Source organism: Clytia hemisphaerica, unplaced genomic scaffold, assembly GCF_902728285.1.
Source record: "Clytia hemisphaerica strain Z4C2 unplaced genomic scaffold, Clytia hemisphaerica genome assembly, whole genome shotgun sequence".
Taxonomy (NCBI): Eukaryota; Metazoa; Cnidaria; class Hydrozoa; order Leptothecata; family Clytiidae; genus Clytia; species Clytia hemisphaerica.
Genome location: NW_027103726.1, coordinates 1772743 through 1795772, shown reverse-complemented (window position 1 = coordinate 1795772; position 23030 = coordinate 1772743). Strand labels below are relative to the sequence as shown.

The following is a 23030-nucleotide window of genomic DNA, read 5'->3' as shown; positions in this document are numbered from 1 at the left end:
TTCTTTAGTTTAATTTTCGCGCAGGAGCGAATTTTTTGTAACTTCTTGGTATCGATTTCTGCGTAAGATGCATCAATTCTCCAAAAAATGGCCCTTTTAAATACAATTTTTTTATAATTTTGAGTTATTTCATGATTTCTAGAGAGAGCTTTCGAAAGTTCAGTATTAATTTTCATACATTTAAGAATATCTTTTGTAATGGTAAAGTAAAGAGGACGGTTTGAATCATAAGAATGATGGTATTTTCCTTTATCATCTGTAGGAAATGTTTTATCCAAAAGTAAGGACGGTGGTCTTTACATCGTAAATGTCGATTATGCTGGATGGAATGAAAAGTGGAATCCATTGGAAGACCAATCATCAAATGAAAATGAGATCATCGACTTCGAAGCCATGGATGAAAAAGAGCTTGAACTGGTGAATAATGCTATTGATGGCAGTTCTGCTCGCCCTGAAATAAAAGACATGAAAGAAATTATTCCATCAATTATGCTGAATGGTAAGAATTGTGATAGGCTAAGAACTATTCATGAAATATTGGTACGATGTTTTATTCAAAACCTATGTTAAGCTATGCTCTTTTATCTTATGTGTCTCTTATATCTGGAAGGAAAGAAAGGTTGTTTTCTGCCTAGATAGAATTTAACTTTTGATCTAAAACACCAAGTAACTTAATCATCAATTGCACTTTGTGGTAGATCAATAATTTCAGTAAGAGTGTCATTCATAATTAGAAAAATTTCTTTACAGGCTCCCAAGAAGATCTCAATACCTGTGGTCTTTTAGCGAGTGACAAGTGCACGATCAAAAAGGCAAAAGCGAAGAGAGATCAGTGGATAAGTTGTTGCGTATGTGAGCAATGGTATCACAAACATTGTGTTGGGTTGTCATTCAAAACCAAAGCTGAAAGAGAGCGGTAAATATTGCATCATTATTTTATTTGGTAAAATTTTCGGTTTTCACGAGCTCTTTTTCCCCCGGTTTACAGTCGAACTAAATTTGACTAAGTGAAGTAATCTGAAAATTCATCGTTTCTTGAAAAGTGACTTGAATCATCACCCCCGTTTGACTTTGAGGAAAGCATTAAATTTTTGAGGGCTTAATCCCCAATAAGATCAAATAGAAATTCCCATAAAATGAAAATAAAATGAACAAAATTGATTTTCAGTTATATTTTCACCTGCCCGAAGCACAGACAGCATATCAAAAACGTAACTTTTCAACGCAAGATCCAGCCGCAAAACGGTACGGAAGTAAGCATCACCCAAAAGGAATCTATGACGGTCGTTGATGCACGTCGCGAGGTGAGTGGAAGAGCAGAACGTGGTAATGGGAATATTCGCGTAAAATACAATGGCATTGTGTACGATATCGCACGATTTTTGGCTATTGCAAGTGGGAGAGTATATACACCGAACGCGTCGAGGAGTGAAAGGTGGAAGTCATCAAATACTTCCAATTTCTTCAGTCGGCTTCCACTGCCCGCGGATCCAAATGGCTTAACGTTGATGGACAGGTGCTTGTTCAAATCTGAGAAAGAAGTTGTTGTCGGAAAAATTGTCCGAATTCTCCGAAAACTTACGGTATATTCCACCTTTTGTACACTTTGTACTGTAAACAAAGATGACGACGAAAACGTTGAATACAGCTTCTTTGTATTGCTCGAATCAAGCTCGACTGTTGTTAAGTTGAATGGTTGTTTCGTCAAAATAACAGACAATGATGCATTCAATTCTCCAAGAAAAATGTTAGAACACATCCTAAAAACAAAAAAAATTAAATATAGAAAAGACAGTAGTGATGCACATTTGTTTAAAAAAGCGACAAGTTTAAAATGCATAACACATAATCCCGGGGGGGGTACTAGGATTGATGGGTGTCGGGTATGTGCGTGCCAGACCTCTGGACCCTTACCCTTAGAGAGACTGAATTTTTGTGAAAAGGTGACCCTTAGAGAGACTCAGTGTAGAAAAACCCAACCCTTAGAGAGACTTTTTCACAAAAAATTTCTATAATGGGCCAAAGAAATTCGATTTTTAAAAGAATTTCTCCAATTTTCGAAAAATTTCTCTAATTTTTGAAAAATTTTCTCACTTTTTTTAAAAATGTTCTCACTTTTTTGACTTTTCACTTTTCTTTGACCCGAGTTTGTGAAAAAACCGACCCTTAGAGAGACTGATTTTGACTTTTGTTGTTTTGGTAACCCTTAGAGAGACTTTGGGAGGGTGAAAAACCCTACCCTTAAGGCACGCACATACCCAGCACCCATTTTTGCCTAAGTACCCCCCCCCCCCGGGCACATAATGCATAATAGTTGTAAAATCGCAAATTGAGGAAAGCCTTTACAAAATAGAATTTTTTTCATTTTCGAATGAATGTTTTCTATAATGGACATTCTGGACATGTTCTGTAAATTACTATTATGCATTATGTATTATGTATTATGCATTATGCATTATGTGTTTTAAACTTGTCGTTTAAAAAAACATGTAAATAGCATTTAATGTTTTTTGTCCAACGGGGATGAGCTGTAGCTACTTTAATATGTATGCTTCACTCATTGCTCATTTGAAGTAATAGAGATGACACTTTCTTTATTTTTTTTTACAAATTAACGACCAACCAAATCGTAAAAGAGCTTGTAAAAGCTCCAGCTTGTCCCATCCGATGGGATAGATATTGGGGATGGCCAGCGAGAATGGCCCGTGGGCGACAGCCAATACGTAAATAAAAAATTGGGCGGCAAGGTATATATAAATCGAACTAATCGAACATCAATCGAACTCATCGAACATCAATCGAACTCATCGAACATCAATCGAACTTTATCGAACTATAATAGTATAATCGAACAGTCATCGAACTTTACGAAAAAATCCCGGTTCGATAGGTGTTCGATTGGGTTCGGTAATCGAACAGCTATCGTTCGATAGGGTTCGATTAAGTTCGATAAGTTCGATAATCGCACAGTTCGATTGACACCGCCTGGTTTTGGCCTTCGAGCTTAGCTTCTTTTAAAGTATTCAGTTATTAATCATTATATGTAAGTAAAATGGTTAATCAAGAGGGAAAGGTCAGGGAAAAATTGGAAAAATAAACTTTTTCTAATTTGTGACACATTTTTGTTTATATCGGGAATCCGCCATTTTTCTTTAAATCCGTTCACATAGCAACGTGATAGACCGGATATTTTATAGCCCGGGCTTTTACGGAAGAGAGCTAAGAAACTCAACAAGGCGATATCTCGAGATTGGAAAGGAGTTAAGAGATGGTTGACCCCTCACTGGATCGGGAATTTAATAGAGAATAAGTTAGGAAAGTAAGAGTGGGTATAAAGAGACTTTCGAAAATAAATATATTCGGGCATCTTTGGCCCGATGACGTCATCAGAACCTAAAAAATTGAATATCTAAAGTTTGAGAAGAACTTAAGAAATATTTTTGAGCCCTCATATTGTATCGGAAATCATCGAGAGAAGCTTTTTCAGTAAATGACAAATTGATTTCAGTCAAGCAAAACATTTATTACCCTTTCAATGACGTCATTTAGGACCCAAATAACGTCACAAAACATTAAATTTACGATTTTTCGAGCTTTGATTGGTCTTGAGTGACAATTTTTGCTATTTGGGATTAAATCAGTCAAAAGTTTCCCCTTTACTATCCAAAGGGCTTATGATGCGTTCAGCTTATCTACTCCTCGGCGGGTGCGACGCCGGGTGACGGCTAGTTTTGTACTATTAGATATAACTAGCCGGTACCCGGCGTCGCACGCCGGTTTAGCTGTTTTCTGAACGCATTTAAAGTCCTTTGAGATGTTGGGAAGGTGACTTAAACACGATGAAATCAAAATTAAAGGGAAGAATTCTCTTCAAAGTTTGACTCTATCCCTCCCGGGTGACATATCTTTTAACCATACTTTGAAAAAGATTTTTGTAGCAAAAATGATCAGAAAACAGAAAGGGCGTCATTCCCAAATTACACCATACCGGCGACCAGCGACGTCCGAGACGGCTCTGCAATTAGATTTTTTCTCTCGCTTCGCTTGCGTTATTTTGCCGTAATTCTTGATGTTTAGGAAAACTTTGATGTAAAGATAAGCGGAGTGAAATAATAGACATGACACGCGATTCGTCGAAAAAAAGGCAGCCCGGGGGAGGGGGTACTTAGGCAAGAGAAGGGTATGGGTATGGGTATGTGCCAGCCTTAAAGGTGCCTTTTTTGAAACATGACAGTTTGAAAAATCGGAAAATCAAACTTCAGTCCCACAAAGAATTGGGAAAATAGGAAAATTTCAACTTTTTGCCCCCAGAAAGATAGAAATTTGGTCAAATTAGTTCCAAAAAGTGAATTAAAATTCACACAATTTCCCTTGTTTCTCCTCCTCTTTATTCTGCTAAGGGTCCGAGGGGCAGGGCCGAAAGTTAGCTCGTCGCAACCATAGTCCCCCCGGAAGGCAGCTAGGACACGCAGACAAAAAAGCGTGATAGATAGCGCAATTTTATGTTGCTTTTTATAAAATAACTTCGTCATAACTTCAATAATTTTTCAAATTCATCAATGACTGAGATTTACAGCAAAATAATTATTGACATACATCATGTTTAAAGGTCCCTTTTTACGAAGAAAAAATTCTAGTTTTTACCGCCTTTTGAATGTATTTTTAATGTTGCTGTTGTTCTAACAAACTTGTTATTCTTGTGTTTTATTTTATATTTGTTCTTTTCTTTAACAGATTCTGTTTAAAAGATTTCATATTTTGTTTTGAAAAGAATTCGAATGTCTCAAATCAAATAAGGTCGTTAATTACATTCGAAAACATAAAAGAAAATAAAAGAAAGAAAAAAAAAGAAAAAAGTCTAATCTATCAATCAAAACAAAGTTTTCATAAAACGGCGCGAATCTGATTTAACACATTTGTGGAGCAATAAGCAAAAGTCATCTTTTAAAATAACAAAACATTGCTTGCGAAAACGAAAGTGACACACAAAAAACAAACCAACAACAAACCAACAAAAAACAAACTGACATACAGACTACGGCTATTAATATATAGATAAGAAGAAGTAGGTAATAGAAAAAGTAATGTAAATAAGTTTAGGAGATAGACAAAAGTAATCCAGAAGTAAACTTGAGGGACCAAGACAGAAGTCTGGTCCAAAACAATGCACAAAAACAACGAAATCTGATTATATGATTTCACTGGTAGGACCAAGACTAGGTCTGAAAACAATATAAAGACAAGCAACAAGCAAATAGTAATGATATTAATATAATGTACATATAGATGTACAAAAAACGGAGATAGCACACACTGTGGCGCCAAACCGGGTTCTAGGCCGACTTTCAACAATTTTTCTGTAGAGTGTCTGAGACACTTATAGGCTAATTTTTTATGAAAAACAACTAAAACGTTGCTAAAAAGCAGAAAAGTATGTGGGAAACAATTAAATATAGTAGAAATAAAAGTATTTTTATGGTTTTGTGTACTAGTAATTATAATATATACGTATATCTTGCCAAAAGCAATTTTATACGATTTGAGGTTATCGGTCTCAAAATCGTGTGTCAAAAATTTTAAATCAGTAACTATGTTCCAACCGGAGTGAAATTTCATACGGAGTTGAACTCCGAATAGCCCCGTGGAACCGGAGTAAGACATCGTATAGTCTTTTGTTCAACTCCGGTTAGTAATAGTGACTCCATCGCAGATGGTAATAAGAAAACGAAAGTAACAAAAATGGTGCATTTTATAGATAAAGTCCACGAAGATATATTGCAGCAAGAGGATATCCAACAACTCCTGATCGTCTGAGAATGATAAAAAATGGAATTAGCTGTCCCTTTTACACGAATGAAAAAGGTATAGTATTGATTTAATTAAGGGATAAATTTGTCATCTTTTGCTTCATTTCATTTGGTGCCACTTGGCTATATAATAATTCCATTTTAAAAGGTCAAGTGTGACTGATAGGAAGGTATTTCTGGAGATGTCAAGAGGTTTTCAAGGAGCTTAATGCACTTTGTAATACCTGCTGACGCACTTTGTAATAGAAATTGACTCTTTTGTTATAGTAGTTAAGAAGTCTCTGCATTGAATTGCTTTACATGGGCGTGGGAGAGAAAGGAATAATAAAGAGGGGAAAATTGTCCCCTCCCTGCCCACTAACTGCAATTAACGATTAATTGTCGTAATTGCACTCCTCTCGCTTAATAAACTGACGATTATCAGAACCAAGCGATATCCAATTCATTTACACAATGCCAGGGGAGCCCATAATTTGATATATATCAACCTTGCGTTGATATGTTTATATCAACCTTGCGTTGATATGTTTATATCAACCTTGCGTTGATATGTTTGACTGTAAAGACCAAGAAAAATGTGCTAGAAACAGATCTTCAACGGTAAAGACACCCCATGGTTAGGTATCATGAAATGACTGTAGTAGGAAATAATTTATAGGTGAAAAATCAAAATTTATTTCACTACATAAAAATAGAAGCTTTTCGGCTTACGCCATCATCAGTATACAAGAATGGTAAAAAATCACAAATTTGTATCTAAAATGTTGAAAAAATTGCCTAATTATCTACAAATAAAAAAAGTCATTAATAAGCGCTTGATAAAAAATTCGTTAAAAAACATAATGGGTAATAAAATTTTATTTTTATTTTATTCCGTGGAGTAAATCAAGTGATGCCATTTCTAAAAAGTTGTAATTGTTTTGTTTCTATTTGGTTGTTTAATGATGGTCCCATAGTAGCAATAAATGAGGCTTCCAGAAATTTCCTTTCCTTATAGTTAATTGGAGCTTTTAAAATGCATCTCCATTGGAAATGGTGGGTGGGGTTTTCCTTTAAATGTTTTGCAGGCTCAGAATTGTGATTAACATTTTCGTGTTCAGTCCATCTTGTCGTAACATTTCTCTCTGTTTCACCGATATAATTTTGGCCGCATGAACATACTCCCTCATAAATTTGGCATGCCAAGTGGGGATTCTTATCTTTTAAAAGAATAAGTTTTTAACTTTCTTAGTTTCCAATAATAGAAACTTGATAACGATTATCGGTGAGTTGATGGAATCTTCGGAGGAACTTTTTCGAGGCATTTTCGTTGTTTTCGCAGAATGGAATCGAAATTTTGACAGTGTCTTTCGGGTCATTATCGGATGTTGGATCTGTTGAGTTGTTTTTCTTGTCAGAAAATTGTTTGAAGACACTGTTGATAAACGGTACAGGAAAGTCGACTTTCTTGAACTTCTCATGAATAATTTCTTTCTCTCTATGGAAATTGGAAGAGATTCGGTAAGCACGACTTAGATCACTACGAATGGCATTTCGTTTATACTTTTTAGGTACTTTAGAAGACCAATGTGTAGGAACTTTGGTTTCTTTACGGTGAACAGATGTCTCATAACTATTGTCGTCTTGTTTGATCATTGTGGTGTCGAGAAATTTAGTGGGGTCAATCTCACAAGTAAATTTCAGTTTTGATTTCTTAGAATTTAGTTTTTTGAAGAGATTGTCACGACGATTTTTCTTTCGTTTGGTTATTATATCATCGACATAACGGTAGTAGAAAGATGGGTTGAGGGGTCGGACAATTTCGTTTTCTATCTTGGTCATGTATATATCTGCCAGGATTACGGATAACGGACCTCCCATGGTACAACCATCAATTTGTTTGTAAAATTTAGAGTTAAAAATAAAGGTACTTTCTGTTGTCAGTTTAAGTAAGAGTCGTTCGACGATGAATCTCTTTCCTATCTGTGGTAATTTATCTCATAGGTAAATTTCGTCAAGGATGTATGTAATGGTATCTTTAACTGGAATGTTCGTGAATAGCGATTCAACGTCATACGATACGTATTCTTCGTTAGGTGAAAGGGTTTCTTGTTCTTTAAGGATAGATGGAAAATCTTGAGTGTTTCTGATAATATACGAATTTTCACTGCAAAGTGGTTTGAGATATTCTGCAATCACTTGGGCTGCACCATACGTATATGTGCCAGTTTGGGCAATGATTGGTCTGAACTTTAAGTTTTCCATGTCAATATCTTCGATTGATTCAAATTTATGGGTTTTCGCTGTTCCATACAAACGAGCTGGTTGACCAGAAGTAGGAAACATTTTTTGATAGTCTTTGTGTTTCTGGAAGTTACGATAAATAAAATCACGGAAAAGTTTCAGATCATGTAGAGTTTCATCAGTGGTAGGTTCGTATTTGTTATTTTTGATACCATCATCGATCATTTTCTGAAGTTTTTTGTTGTAGTCATCTCTTCGCATTATTACAACACAGGAATCTTTATCCCCCGGTACAACAACAACATCACGGTTATTGATTAAGTTTTTAAGATTATGATATGTATCATCACGTGTTTTATAAACGTTTTTGGTGAAGATATCTGTATACGCACGTAGGAACTCTAGAACTTTAGATACAAATTTGTGATTTTTTACCATTCTTGTATACTGATGATGGCGTAAGCCGAAAAGCTTCTATTTTTATGTAGTGAAATAAATTTTGATTTTTCATAAACTATGGCGAATGGATTCAACAATTTATAGGTAGTATCCAACATAATATGTATTTTGATCTTGGTGTTTCTCTTCGTGTATTTTAGTGCCCAGGAAATCAATGGTACCACTTCCATTGTATTGGTATGAATCGTAAAGATGCACCAAAAGGAAGAAAGAAATGGTAACTTGATTTCTCTCTATTTAATGAAACTTCTAAAACCATTTGCCATTTTTTCGCACACTGCGTCTGTAAATAGAGATGTGTTTTTCTCCAGTTCTTTGATTTATTTATTATTAAGTCAAATTCTATTCCCTACTTACTTGATATGAATGCACTAAACCAATTCTTGATATGCTCTACTACAATGACTTCACGAAATATTTGGTTTTCCCCACCCAATATAATATGTCACTTTCAAAAATCAGCTGTCGTAAAAATAACGTAATATCAGAAGACATTGCAGTGGTGCATATCCTGAATGCTTTTTGAGCCACAAATAGATATGTATATGTTATGCTTATGAGATGGCGCAATTTACAATTGACTCGTAATGTTTTCAAAAGTACTTGGAGTTCATAATTTCGGGTGTGGAATAAATTTTGAGCGATTTTATCCATTGACCAGTGACCAGTGACCAGTGACCGTAAGATTTTCGGAAGTGGAAATTCGATATTATTATTTTTCAATTTCAGTTTTTTTAAACAGGGTCGGTCGGGCGCGTAGAACAACAAGTTTAATTTCTCAGCATATGTTTAAAAGGGCAATGCATATGTTTCTTTTTGGGTCTGGATATCCTTATAAGCGTTATGCCTATACAAAGGCGCGAACGGATGATATGTAAAAATTTTATTTTCTCTTATTTTCCTGTCCCTGGGTATCTCCTAAACGTATCAGGATATATGACCTTGGAACATAAAGCGGGTAAATTTGATTCAAACACACCTTTTCTCGTTATATTTTTCCCGAATAAGGTTGGGGAGGAATGTAAAAGACTTTGTTTAATATCGTTGGAAATTTTTAATTTTGGTCAAAGCTAGATTCTTATGTGAATCGAAAACAATTTGTTCCCTAAATTTGATTTTTAAAATTTTCAGCCAATATAGAGCAAGATACCCACCACCTTATTCAATCATCATCTGCTTTCGATCTAAATGAGAAACCAATGCAAAATGAATCGCTTATTGAATCTATGAAACCCGAAGTAACATCTGACTTAATAACGGTCTTGAAAGATCAAATGAACATTCACTTGAATATACAATGCACGGGCAACTTGCTCCAAGAGGAACTAGTGAAAGACATAATTGAAGTCAGATTATGAGAAACATTTTCAGGGGACTTCTGACGAGTTTGATGCCTTTCTATCCCGAAAATGTAAATTTGAGTCCGGAGCAATTAACGTATTTCTTGAATCGTTTGCTTCACTTTTCGATTGCAAGATAATCATGTTTTCGGAAAATGAGCCACGCACGATAAATAATGATGCTTGCCGTCCAGCTATATTTTTGAAATCAGAAGAAGGGAATTTGTTCTCGTCATTGCATCATGCCAAAGAAAACACTGAGAAGTTTAATACGTTTGGGAAAAACTTAGTTATTGATAATTTTGGCCGGGCTCATTTGACAACACCTCATTCCGGAACTGCGGATATTTTCATTAGAGCCCAGAGATTCAATAGCACCACAGCAGCCACCCACATAACCGACTTAGCTCCTATCATCACCCGCCATATCGAATCTGGAAAAACAGTTGTTCATGTGCTTTCAGACAACGGTCCTGATTTCAACCCAAAATCATTACTGAACATACTGTTTTACTACAGATTATTTCGCGAGAAAAAGTTAGATTTGTTATCTGTAATGACATACTCTGCGAGATACTCGGCTTATAACCCGGTGGAACACTTATGGTCTCCACTTAGCAATAAACTCACAGGAGTAATTCTTTCTTCCCGTCTTGAAGGAGAAGATAAACCTCCTTCTCAACAATCAGGGCTATCAAAGGAAGAAATCAAAGAGAAGGAGGCCAAACTCTTCGATCAAGCCATGCATGACGTTTTAAATCACTGGAAGGATGCAACATTCGACGGATTCCCAATTAATGTGAAGATAATTAGTTGTGCGAGAGATGAACTTCTCTTTGATGACTATTCGAAAGTGAAAGAATTCCTAAAGTCGCCTGTACGAGATGCGCATCTGTACAATGATATCAATAAAGAATTCAAGCAAATGTTCGGTCATATGAAGAGATATACAAACGAAGTTGTTTTCCAAAAATGCTCTGATAGAAGATGTTGCGAGGATTGGAAAGCCATCGAGGTAAAGTCTTTTCTTACAAAGCACGAGATGAAGCTCTATGCTCCAATCAACAGTTCAACTTTATCGGGACACTATGAAACATTTCTTAATCTAGCCAATCGCGATAATCAAACTGGTTTCAAGTATAATGACGACGGACAACCTTCCAAAGTGAAAGCAGATCTTGGGAAGTGCGAGTTTTGTCCTTCTTTTGTCTTTTTTTCCAAAACTGAAAAGGAACGCCATAAAAGTTTGTTTCACCGAAGACAAAAGGAGAAGGCGCCAAAGTCTAAGGATTTCCCCTGTGAAGTTTGCAAAGAAGGTTTCTCGAGTGCGTCGGCCCTATCGAGACACAAAACGGTTAATGCGCATACCATAAAAGCCATGAAAAGGAAAGCTGTTACAGATCCATCTATCGAGCTGCCCAAACCAAAACAGAAAAAACAGAAGACGGCAAAGGGAAAGGAGCAGATTAAAACGAAATCGAAATCTTCTCGACCGCGACGCACCATCAACGATTTTTTGCGAGAGAAAGCCAGCTCAGGAAAAGGGAACGACGACGATGACAACGAGGAGTGCCGTGCTGATAAATGTGTAATAAACGACGAAAAGTTTGACAAAGAATTCGACAATGTTGTATGGATTTCTTGTGAAAAGTGTGAAGAGGAAGAATCATGGTTCCACACTATTTGTGTTGGTTTGGAAAAGTTGACGGAAGCTGAAGCGGAGAAATACGATTACGTTTGTAAAAGTTGTTCACGTTAAACTTAGTGTTTTTATCATGTATTTACCATTAGCATTATTATTCTTGTTCAAAAGACTTATTTCTATGGTATACTTCTATATATCAAAACATTTTCTTCCCTCTCGATAGCAATTATATTATACAGTCCATATGGATTTTCCCGACTCGAATATGTCTAAGGATCAACGACCCTTATGAATCGATTTTCACATTGCATTCGCTTTTTCGTGCAAATTTCTTTTTACCGAAGTGACGTAATCTTTGAAAGGGCCAATCAAAACGCCGTCCGCCAATTCTTTCGGCCTTCTATTTGAGTAATCGAGACTTGTCTCGGTTTGGTTTCCCGTTCCTGATTTTCACTCATACTTTCAGTTTTCAGCGTAGTGGAGTCGATGGCCAAGTTGTGAAAATCTAAAAAAGAAAGAAAAATGACATATTGACATGTTTTCAGTGGTGGTAAAGTGTTGGATTTTAGTCATTTTTGTAAAGACCGTTAAGAGGGTGGGTAGGTATGTTTGAAAACTAACGGTCTTTTCCCGTTACGCGTGGCAAGATTGAATATGGACGTCGCCCCTAAGGTACTGTCTATCATGTGAACAATCGTCGAAATGAAACCTTACTACAATGTGTCCGTAAAAAATGTACAGAATTTTACATATATACAGGGTGTCCGGAAAAAAAGTCAAGTCACTTCTATAAGTAGAAAGTTCTTGTGTGTGTTTCACTAAATATAACATCATGGGAATTGTAAAGAAAGTTAATTGTTGTCAATCTTTCTTTTTTTTATCATTTTGTTAAACACACTCAAGAAACTTTTACTCAGAAACATGTTTAACCTCGATATACCTGTATAAAAAAATCCTCGATCTCACTGAGTTTGGAATAATTACAATAAGATAGAAATTCTTCGTTCATTCAAAAGATATTTAATTCCCAAGATGTTTAAAAGATTTTCGAGAAAAGAAATCAAGAAATTAGGTCATAAAAATGAGCATAAATTATGAGGACTTTTTTATATACAAAAGAAGTGTACCGGACACACTGTAATTTTGTATGACTTGGTTTATTTGATGGCTTGTGGACGGTCTGCTCAAAATAACTCATTTGTCGAGATTACGTCATTCTTCTTATCATCCTGGAAAATGCCTCTGTTTGCATCCTTTTTTCGGTACAATCTATCCATATTCATTTATTTGATATTAGTATTTTTATCGATGGTAATCTCAAGCTATTTTTATTGTTGTATATAGCAAAAACAAAAAATATTAACTATTTTTTATTGTTGTATATATTGTTGTATATAGTAAAAACAAAAAGATTATCTATTTTATGCTGTACATAGTAAAAACAAAAAAGTCAGTCCATCCATGATAGAGATAATAGGTCCTTTATTTGATATTAGTATTTTTATCGATGGCAATTTCGTGCTATTTTTATGCTGTACATACATGCTTTTTCTTTTATAAGAATATTCATGATGAAATTGGCCGAACAATCAAAAATGTCCTAAGAATATTGCTATCATGAAATTGTTTTGGCAACCATAAATTTCTATTTGGAGCCTTGTCTGAGTCGAACTCTCTCAACTTACAATGAAATTTCGAGAATTTGAGGGTTTTGCCACCTTTATTTCAAAATAGTAGCAGTAACAAATCCTTTTTGGTATTGTATTTTTGAGGTATACAAAATTGACTAAGAATGCCTTAATAATATTTTAAGATGGTTTTTTTCAAAAAAAGTTAAGAATATTCCTCTTCCGATAGCAATTTCATGCAGTTTATCGCTTTTATGTTGTACACAGTGAAAAGAAGAAGATTTATTTACGAAAGCAAGTCTTTCCGTTACGTATTTTATTTGATTATTTGAGTTTTTATCGATAGCAATTTCATGCTATTTATTGCTGTTATGTTGTACATAGCGAAAAGAAGAAGATTTATTTACGAAAGCAAGTCTTTCCGTTACGTATTTTATTTGATATTTGAGTTTTTATCGATAGAAATTTCTCACAGTAGGAGCAGGTGATAATTTACGTTACATTTGCCACACTCCGTATAGGTAATAGAAATGTTATGTTCTATGTTACACTTGTCACACTCCGTATAGGTAATAGAAATGTTATAAGATGCTCTATGTTACACTTGTCACACTCCGTATAGGTAATAGAAATGTTATAAGATGCTCTATGTTACACTTGCCACACTCCGTATAGGTAATAGAAATGTTATAAGTGTTCTATGTTACACTTGTCACACTCCGTATAGGTAATAGAAATGTTATAAGATGCTCTATGTTACACTTGCCACACTCCGTATAGGTAATAGAAATGTTATAAGTGTTCTATGTTACACTTGTCACACTCCGTATAGGTAATAGAAATGTTATAAGTGTTCTATGTTACACTTGCCACACTCTGTATAGGTAATAGAAATGTTATAAGATTTTCTATGTTACACTTGCCACACTCTGTATAAGGTTAGAAATGTTATAAGATGCTCTATGTTACCTTTGTCACACTCCCTATAGGTAATAGAAACATTTCTATAGGAAGAAAATAAGTTTTTTGCTATTATGTGATGTTGGGACGGGTTTTGGAATAGTGTGACCCACCCATTAAAGCTTTAGCGTGGGCGGCCGCCAATAGACCATCATCAGGATATCTAGACAAATATAACACCAAGTTTCGTAACGGAGGAGAGCGGGCTGTGTGGGCGTTTGGTTCGACTTCACTTGGAATAGCCGGAGTATTACTCCGAATAGATGCGGTACTCAGGACGTCACAACTACAAAGAGTTACTGTCTATAAATTATACTATAACTTTGTTATTATGTAGGGGAAGAGTGTACAAAGTTTGAGAACAAATCTTTGCCTACTCAAGAAGTTATTTATAAAAAGGTTGTTTCGTGTAATCTTTTACGAAAAGTTATTGTACCGCTTTAACTTTCAAATAGGTATAGTTTGTTATAAATTACAACACACTGAATTCTTTACAGTAGTTGAATTCAGATCACTAACAGAACAGGAGGCCTTGGACATGAATACCAAGGAGACAATCACCCAAGATGGGCTTCTCAAAGAGTCAATTAGGGTTTCTTGACCCAAGGGGCCAAGAAGTCCTAAAAACCTTTCCACTTGTTTTTGTGTTTATTAAACACAAAAGACTATAGGCAAGGATAGGTAGAAAGCACACAGATATGTCTACATGGTATTTTCAGTTCTTGACGGAATAAACACTGTGAAAACGGCACAGACAAAATATGTACAGGAATATAAACTAGGAAAATAAAACAAATGTCCAAATCCAATGTGTGTATTAGTTGTTAGATAGAGAAGAAATATATGAAGAAATAGAATGTTGGGCATGCAAACGCTGCGACAAGGGCATATGTAGGTAAAGATACATTGCATCAGACTTCCAGTCACCCATAACTGCAATGGAGTCAAGAGGCACACCAGCCTCCAAAGCAAAGGTAGCCCCACCACGTCTGAATGAGTGTGACCCATATTGACGGTGTGAGAGCCCAGAACGTGAGAGGTGCGCTTGAAGAATGTACATGAAATCTCGGTAAACAAAAACTCGGTTAGCCCCCAGGTAGGAATCCCTCCAACAAAAAGCTTGATCACATGGGAGGGCCCCTGGGGTAAGGGAGAAGGCATGTGAAACTGCTGAAACAGGACAGAGGTGAGACGAAGGCATCGCCACCAGTGGTATAGTAACAATGCGTTGACCAAACTGGATAGTCTTGCTGGTGAGAAAAGTGTCTGGGGAAAAATCCTTCTGGGAAACGGGTAAAAGGTGACTCTTCCGAAAAAGCCCAAAAAAGGAAACCACACATAGAGCCCAAAAAGAAGCTTGTTTACTATCCTGCAGTTTGAGCTGGGAGCGAATGAAAGAAAGAATCTCAACCGTGATGGGAAGCTTGGGGACAGGAGGGACACCCTTGGAGCGCTTGATACCCTTCAACACAGAGGACAGGAAAAAATTATCAAGAAGAGGGTTGGGGAATCCCATCTCACGATGCAGGAGGCCAACAATGTTCAAATATATACAAACAGACTGAGCTAACAGGAAACGGGCTAGATACGCAGCATACATGCAGAGGTGCACACATTTAGCAGGAGCTGGCGGTAGATCAAGCATATTGCAAAACTGAAGATAGACCTTGCGGTGAGTACGGTAGGCCTTGCGGGTATTGATAGCATAGGTGGCTTCACGATAGAACTGCACATCTGCCAGCAGCGAAGATGCAAACTCTAAAAAGCAGAGTGAACGTGAGCCGGAGCCATGCAAGCCAAGAAGAAAACAGAAACAGTTCACAGACATGTGCCAGACAACATTATCAGTGGAAGCAGACTGACCAAAATAGTCACAAAGATACTGGAGAAAGGCTGCAAGATGTGCATGCTCATGGAGTCGAGATACATGATCAGCAACAACATTTTGGACTCCCGGCACATGAGCGGGTTGCGAGATGATCCCTTATTCAACATTCCAACTGCAGCCGTGTTGTCACAGTAAATATGGACAACCTTATTACACAAGTAAGGTGCCCAGCATTCCAAGGCAAAAACAATGCAAAGCGCTTCCTTGTAGTTGATGTGCAAGCCTGCAAGGGCAGGAGCATCAACCAACAAGTTAGAATAGAACCAGTCATTTTCAAAAACTGCTCCGATGCCAGTTGTACAGGCATCCGTGTGGATGTTAGTAACAGGTCTAGTGCCATGAAAGGAACACTGACCATTAAAAATCTCAAGGAAATCCAACCACCAAGAAATGTCCTTAAAAAACTCCTCACTCAACAAACACTTGGATGATTGTTTCCGTAAGGAGCCCATAAGGTCATGAATACGACGCAAAAAAGTTCTTCCCCCATAAATAACTTTACAAGCCCAGTTAAGACGGCCAGCAAGCTGTTGTAGCTGCCTCTTTGATGCACGAGCTCGGGACTGAAAAGACAGTAGTGCATCTTTCAGATCACCTAGCTTTTTGACTGGGAGCGAGAGAGTCAAAGAGGTGGTGTCAATCTCAACTCCAAGAAATACCAGTCTTGTGCATGGTGGGACAAGCTTAGAGGGGCTGATGGTAAAACCTAGGGAAACCAGAAGGGAGGAAAGAGTATCAAAGGCAGCTTGACATTCATGCTGAGTTCTACCAATGACCAAGAAATCATCAAGATACACTATGATCAAAGGGTAGCCTCTTCTCTGCATCATACGTCTGACACTCTGAGTTAAACGATGAAAAATACCAGGGGCACTGCGTGCGCCAAAAGGGAGACGTGTGTCTTTTAGATACGTGTAATGGCTATCCCCACTAAATTTCCACTTCAACCCGAGAGCATCTCGGTTAGAAGGATGGACTGGGACAGATCTATATGCATGTCCCAAATCTATCTTAGCGATGAAAAACTATCAACCTGCAGGCGTCATCTAGGGTCTGGAAAGATTGCTTCTCAATATCGATGTAAGAATTAACGCCCATACCGTGGGGCATTGAACAGTCATGGATCAAACGGAGATCATCAGAATCAGGCTTTGGAACTGCTCCAAGTGCGCTGACTATTACAGGCTTTTCAGTAGCAATAATGTAATTTCCGGCCGCAAGTTCTTCAAGGATAGTGGCTTCAACTTTCCCTTTAGAACCCTGGCCAATAGCAGAATTGTAGTTATCCATCTCCGCAGGGCTGATTGAAGCATCTGCTGGGAGCAATTGAAACCCATTGACCACACCATCAAATAAAAATTGACGGTCCGGATCATTTTGGAGTTCTTTGTCCCAAAGTGCAGAATCAAGCGGAGAAGGACCAGGTACAGAAGAAAAGAGTCATTGAGAGCCACCCTCATTCACAGGATGCAGAAAACCCTGATGTGATTTTCCACAAGCCTGAGAGCCAACCTTGCGATTACAGGCATGAGTGAACCTGCAGGGTGACTTCTGACAACCTTTTCTTGAATTAAACATCCGACAAATCTCAGAGCCGGATGAGAGATGTGTCATTGTGGGAGGACCAGAAACCATACTGTTACCCGCAAGACCAGAGGAGAGAAAATCAATCTTGGGTGAGGAAGTATCAGTGCCATGCCCAAGCCCACGAGGTAGCTTTGCAGCCCAGCGAGGTATAAGAACAACCTCATGTAGATGGCTATGGTCAGTACTCCACGAGAACCCATATGTATGTTGCAAAATCCGAAATTCATCGTCATATTGCAACACGGATTGTGTACTTAGTTGCCAGCCTACCTTAATCGCATAAGAAAGGTACTCCTGTACATGGAAAAGGGTGGAAAGCTTCCCAGAAAAAAGTAGCTCGTAAAAAAATTCTCAAATTAGCAATATTAAATTGTTCAATTGTAATACTAGAAAGCTTAGGTTTAGAGTCCTGTAAAATCAAGGCAAGTTTACAATTGTTGTCATAAGACAAAACTTTTTCATCCTCAGCAGGTCGAATACGAGAAACAAAGTCCACTATACGTAAAGCTTTACCTCTGGTAACGTCGTTGGTGCGTGTTGGGCGAAGAAAAAGTTCGTTCTGTGTGAACTGACGAGAAGAAGAAGGTTCAGTGTTCGAGCCAGAATTCGAAAAAGGAAGGACATTACCAAACGAAGAGCCAGGATTCAAAGTTTGTTGTTGTTGTTGAGAAGAGAGGAGCGGGCGGTGAAGCAAAGTAGACATTGAATCGGCAGGAAAATTGTTAAACATAGCGGATTGAGCAGTATGGTTTTCCCCTGAGGAACCGTTGCGTGTATCGGGCGGAGGGGCGGAGCGAGACGAATTTTGTTGACTCTAGAGTCTTTTAAACGTTGAAGTTTTTCAGTCTGACGTTTAATTTCCTCAACTAAAACGTTTTCTTCTTCACGGAGTTGGTTTTCCTTATCACGTCTAATTGATTCTAGAAGCTCAGTTTCTTGATTTCTGAGGTCTTGAAGGTGTTGGCGGTAATGATTTATCTGCTCTGTTGAGAAGGAACGAGAGTCGGGGCTTTTCCTTGTCTTTTCAGCAGATGAGCGACGATTTCGTGATGGAGAAGAAGACGGAGACGGAAACGGTGGTGGAGGTGGACCTTGGCATTTTTTGCCAAAATCATGTAAGTTGTGACTTCTTTGGCATCCAGGGCATTTCTTATTTCTGCTACCAGTAGAGTTGTTATCTTCACTGGTGGGAGTAGTAGGTGGAGAAGTCAGGAACATGAGAATTGTAAAGAATAGTCTTTCAGCAAGCATTTTGACAGATAAACAGTAACAGGAGATAAATGTAAAAACAGCAAAAAATAGCAGTCTGCACTGAAGAACTGAAGAACTGAAAAAGGCCCATGTGGAAAATCTGAGGCCTTAAAAGGGGCATGAAAGTGAGGCTAAATCAAGAGTCCGGATTAGGACCAAAACAAACCAATTGCATCTAAACCCTGATATACAAAAACATATACCAGACACCTATTTCTAGCCAAAGGAAATAGTAATGTTATCTTTTTGATATAGAAACACTTTCGTCAAGAGAGATCGAAAGTTAGTAAACAGTTTCTCAGAGCACGACTGCACGCACCGACGGCAAAAAGAAACTGAAAACTTAACAAAAAAATTGATAAAGCTTCGAAGTAGCGAGTTTATAAAACAATAGATAAATGGACGAATAAAGTAGTGAAGTAGCAAGTTGATAAAGAAATAGATAAACGAATGAATAAAGTTTCGAAATAGCGAGTTTAAAAAGCAATAGATAAACGAACAAATAGTAGCAAAGTAGCAAGTTGATGAAAAAAAAAGAATATATACGAATAAACGAACAAATCAAGATACGAGGTAGCGAGTTGATAAAGCAATGGTTAAACAAATGAATAAAGCTTCGAAGTAGCGAGTTGATAAAGCAATAGATAAGCAGACAAATAAAGTAGCGAAGCGGCGACTTTATAAACCAATAGCTAAACGAATGATAAAGTAGCAAAGTAACAAGTTGGCAATGGTAAAGCACCAGATAAAGCAATAAATTTGCAATGTTTATAAAGCAATAGACAAACGAATGAATGAATTAGCGAGATGTTTTTTTTATTTTTTAGCTTCGCATTTTTGAGTTGGGAAATCTTTTTTCATCGCTAAACCTAAAATTCACTTCGCAGAAGTGCGAAGCGTTAATTCGAACCCTGTAATCGATCAATTAGTTATCAATTAAAATCTATAATACACCTTTCCCGTAATTCGCCAAACAGATGCGCACGCATTATTTTGTTGCTACCGTTTGGTCTCTGGAGGTAAACAAACCCGTTTTTGCCTGGGTTCCCTTAGGAAAAGTTGGTTTTTTGAGCTTTTCTCAATTTTTGTTGAACAAAATCTTCCCAAATTTGAGTATGTTCTCTCCATTTATTATATATGATATTTTGCCACCCTGAAAATGTTTTGCCAAAAAGAGATCGCTATCAAAAGTTAGAAGCTGAAAACCCACTTTTCCTAACCCCTCGCAGGCAAAATTGCGTTCGTTTACCTCCCAAATAATTTTATACACAACTGTGGAGCGCAACTTTTCCAGGGCCATTTCTGAGAAGTTTGAATTACGAGAAAGGTATATTGATAAATAGGCCTGGGTCAAAAATGAGTTGTGTTCGCGTCATTTCCAGCCCCAAAATGTGAGTCGGTCGGTCGGCCGGCATCTTAAATCATTGGAAAAATGTGCTCTGAATATAGGTTAGTTCAGGCAATAAGAGCTGCAATGTGATTATTTTGCATAGGCGGCCATCAAAAAATTGTTCTGTTCGAGTCACCCGCCCGCATCATATTTTTTACTGATTTTCCGATGCGGAGATGCGGGGAAAAACCCAGGAAAAGCAATTTGTTCTTTTAAAGTATAGCTTTTTCTCAATTGCTCTGGCGGCCGTCGAAAAATTGTAATGTTTCGTGTCACCACTACCTGCTCGCAACCAATTGCCGCAATTGGGAATTTTTCCGCCTGCCCATCCGCCCGCATGCATTTTTAGCACCCGCTGCGACAGGAACAGAGCAATTTTTCGATGGCTGCTATATTGTGACCACGCACATAGCAGTTGCGTAGCAAAAATTCTTTGAAAAATTGCGGATAAAAATCTTAAAAACACTTGATGATCAAAATGCTGGCTACACACTGAATCTACAAAATACTTTGAATAATATCGCTAAAAATCCGACAAATTTCCCGACTTGCCGACTGGAAAAGGGTCGGATTTTTAAGATCGAAAGTGAGTCGGTCGGAGGACGCGAACACAAGTTATTTGTGACCCAGGCCCAGGTCTTAATCGATATTCAAAATTTTTAAGCATCAATTATTAGCTATCGATTGCTATTGATCCAAACGATGCGATCAATTAGTAATCTTGTTGTCTTCAAAATTGCGATATGCATACCATGTCTCCAGCCAGAGGATTTTGTCCGCATGTTTTTTCAATCTATCACGTTATTTCAATCTTTCAAATCAAAACGTTGAGGGACTTAGATGTTATGGTGAAGTTTGTTGTTAAGAACGTAATGTCTGCATGTCATTTTTTCAAAGAGAAAGAGAATGCAGTCCTCGAATTTCAGGTTGGCAATCGGCAATGCTGACCTTAAAACCGTCCTAAAATGTTAAAAAGACAATAGAAAATTGCCGAGCTGCCGACCCCTACTTTTTTCAAATTCGAGAGCTGAGAATGAAAGTGAGAATAGCTTCGTGCTAATCTGTTATTTTTTTAGTATTTGAACTAGGCTGTTTGGCAATCAAATTTCAATCATTTGATTGTGTTCAATTGACATCGTCTTGGCATTAAAAAAGGTATGTTTTTGTCGCCAAGGAGGGAGGAAGAAAGTAAAGTAATCAACGGGTCAAAAGCATGTCAATTATTCTGGTTTCTTTCAACTTTTGCGTTTTGTGGGCAAGGGCTACTTAACAAGGTTAATCGAATAATTCGATTGTCGAGTTAACCAACCACTATAAAATTACAATCAAACACAATTGAATGATAGCAATATGATTTTTGAAGGCAATCAAATCAATTTGATTGATATATTCAATTATGTTCGATTGATTATTGATTAAAATCGATAGTCCTTTACCTCAATTAGGTAGTTTCCAGATTTTCTAGAACCCTGTCCCATAAACCAGAAAGTACCTTTTTTCCCTTTTTTAATTTTCAGGCGCCTTAGATTTTATCATTTATCAAAAAGGGCTATATTCTTCATAACAACAAGGATGATGATTTTGCGAAATTTAATTCCCCCGAAATGCACAAAATTTCTCAAATGCCCTGATTCGCGAAATTCGAAAAAGGCTATGGACTTTTGATAGCCATACCCAAGATTTACCATGGTTACATTTTCAATAGAAATTTTTCTAGACGGAGCTTTCTAAAATTCTACTTCACATTTTTTCATGAAATTTTGAAGACTGATGCAAAACAGAAATGTTAAAATGTGACGGAGTTGAAAAACATGTTTTTTTGCTCGAAAATGCCGGAAATTGGCATTGTTACAGATTTTCATGGGTTTTGCGTTATATTTATTTGTTTTTTTTTCACATAAAAATGTTAACAATGATAAAACCATATATTTTGAAATTTAATTAGAACTATTCTATCCGGAATGCTTTTGTTCGTTTGTTATTTTTTCATGCTTGTTTCATGACGTTTCCTTGATTTTGGCTTTTGTTTCTTTAAGTTAAATATGGCACATTTAGAAACCATTATTACAGTTCCCCAAATGAGAGAGATGGTACAGAGAGGAATGACACCCTTACAAATCTCAAATCAATTGAAGCAGCTTCACCCTTTAGATAGAGGGATAAGCGAGAGAAGTGTCAGAAGATTTTGCAGAATAAACAATGTAACTAGAATAACTGACCAGGAGCTAGATAATCTTGTAGGAACTTGCATTGCTCGATTTGGTCATAACTACGGAAGATCTTTGATGCAAGGAAGCGTAAGGGCTTTAATCGGATCAACTGGAAGAGTGGTTTCTCAACGTCGCATTTCAAATTCTTTAAGGAGACTTGCTCCCGTAGAATTTGAATTAAGAACCCGTGATTTACAAGAAAGAACAAATCCGGTACCCTACTTTGCCCCCTATTTTGGGTATAAGGTCCATATGGACCAAAATGAAAAAATAGGGCAAACCTTTGGATGCACTCATGTGGCTCTCATTATTGATGGGTGTTCAAGAATGATTTTGGGGTATTCGTCAATGCCTATAAAGAACCCTATCATCATATATGAATTTGTTTTTCGGCCAGGCCTTATTAAATACGGTTTATGGAACCAACTACGCGTGGACCATGGTCGTGAATTTGTGTTGTGCCTTTTTGTCCAAGATTTATTAAAAATACATCGATTTTCACAAGAAAAACGGCCATGGAGACAGACACCGTCTACAGAAAATAATGTGATAGAAAGATTCTGGCCTGAGTTAAATTCTAGGGTAAATTACCCTTCAAAAAGAGCATTTATTGCAATTTGTGAGACCTATGATCTTGATTTG

At 37.2% G+C, this 23030-nt stretch overlaps 1 protein-coding gene across 1 annotated transcript; it reads right to left on the bottom strand.

The window, feature by feature from the left end:
* Positions 1 to 7784: 7784 nt before the first annotated feature.
* On the bottom strand, positions 7785 to 8291 carry LOC136804748 (uncharacterized). The gene has a single exon (XM_067061353.1). It carries the CDS (start codon positions 8289 to 8291, stop codon positions 7785 to 7787), a length of 507 nt encoding a protein of 168 aa, XP_066917454.1.
* Positions 8292 to 23030: the final 14739 nt, after the last annotated feature.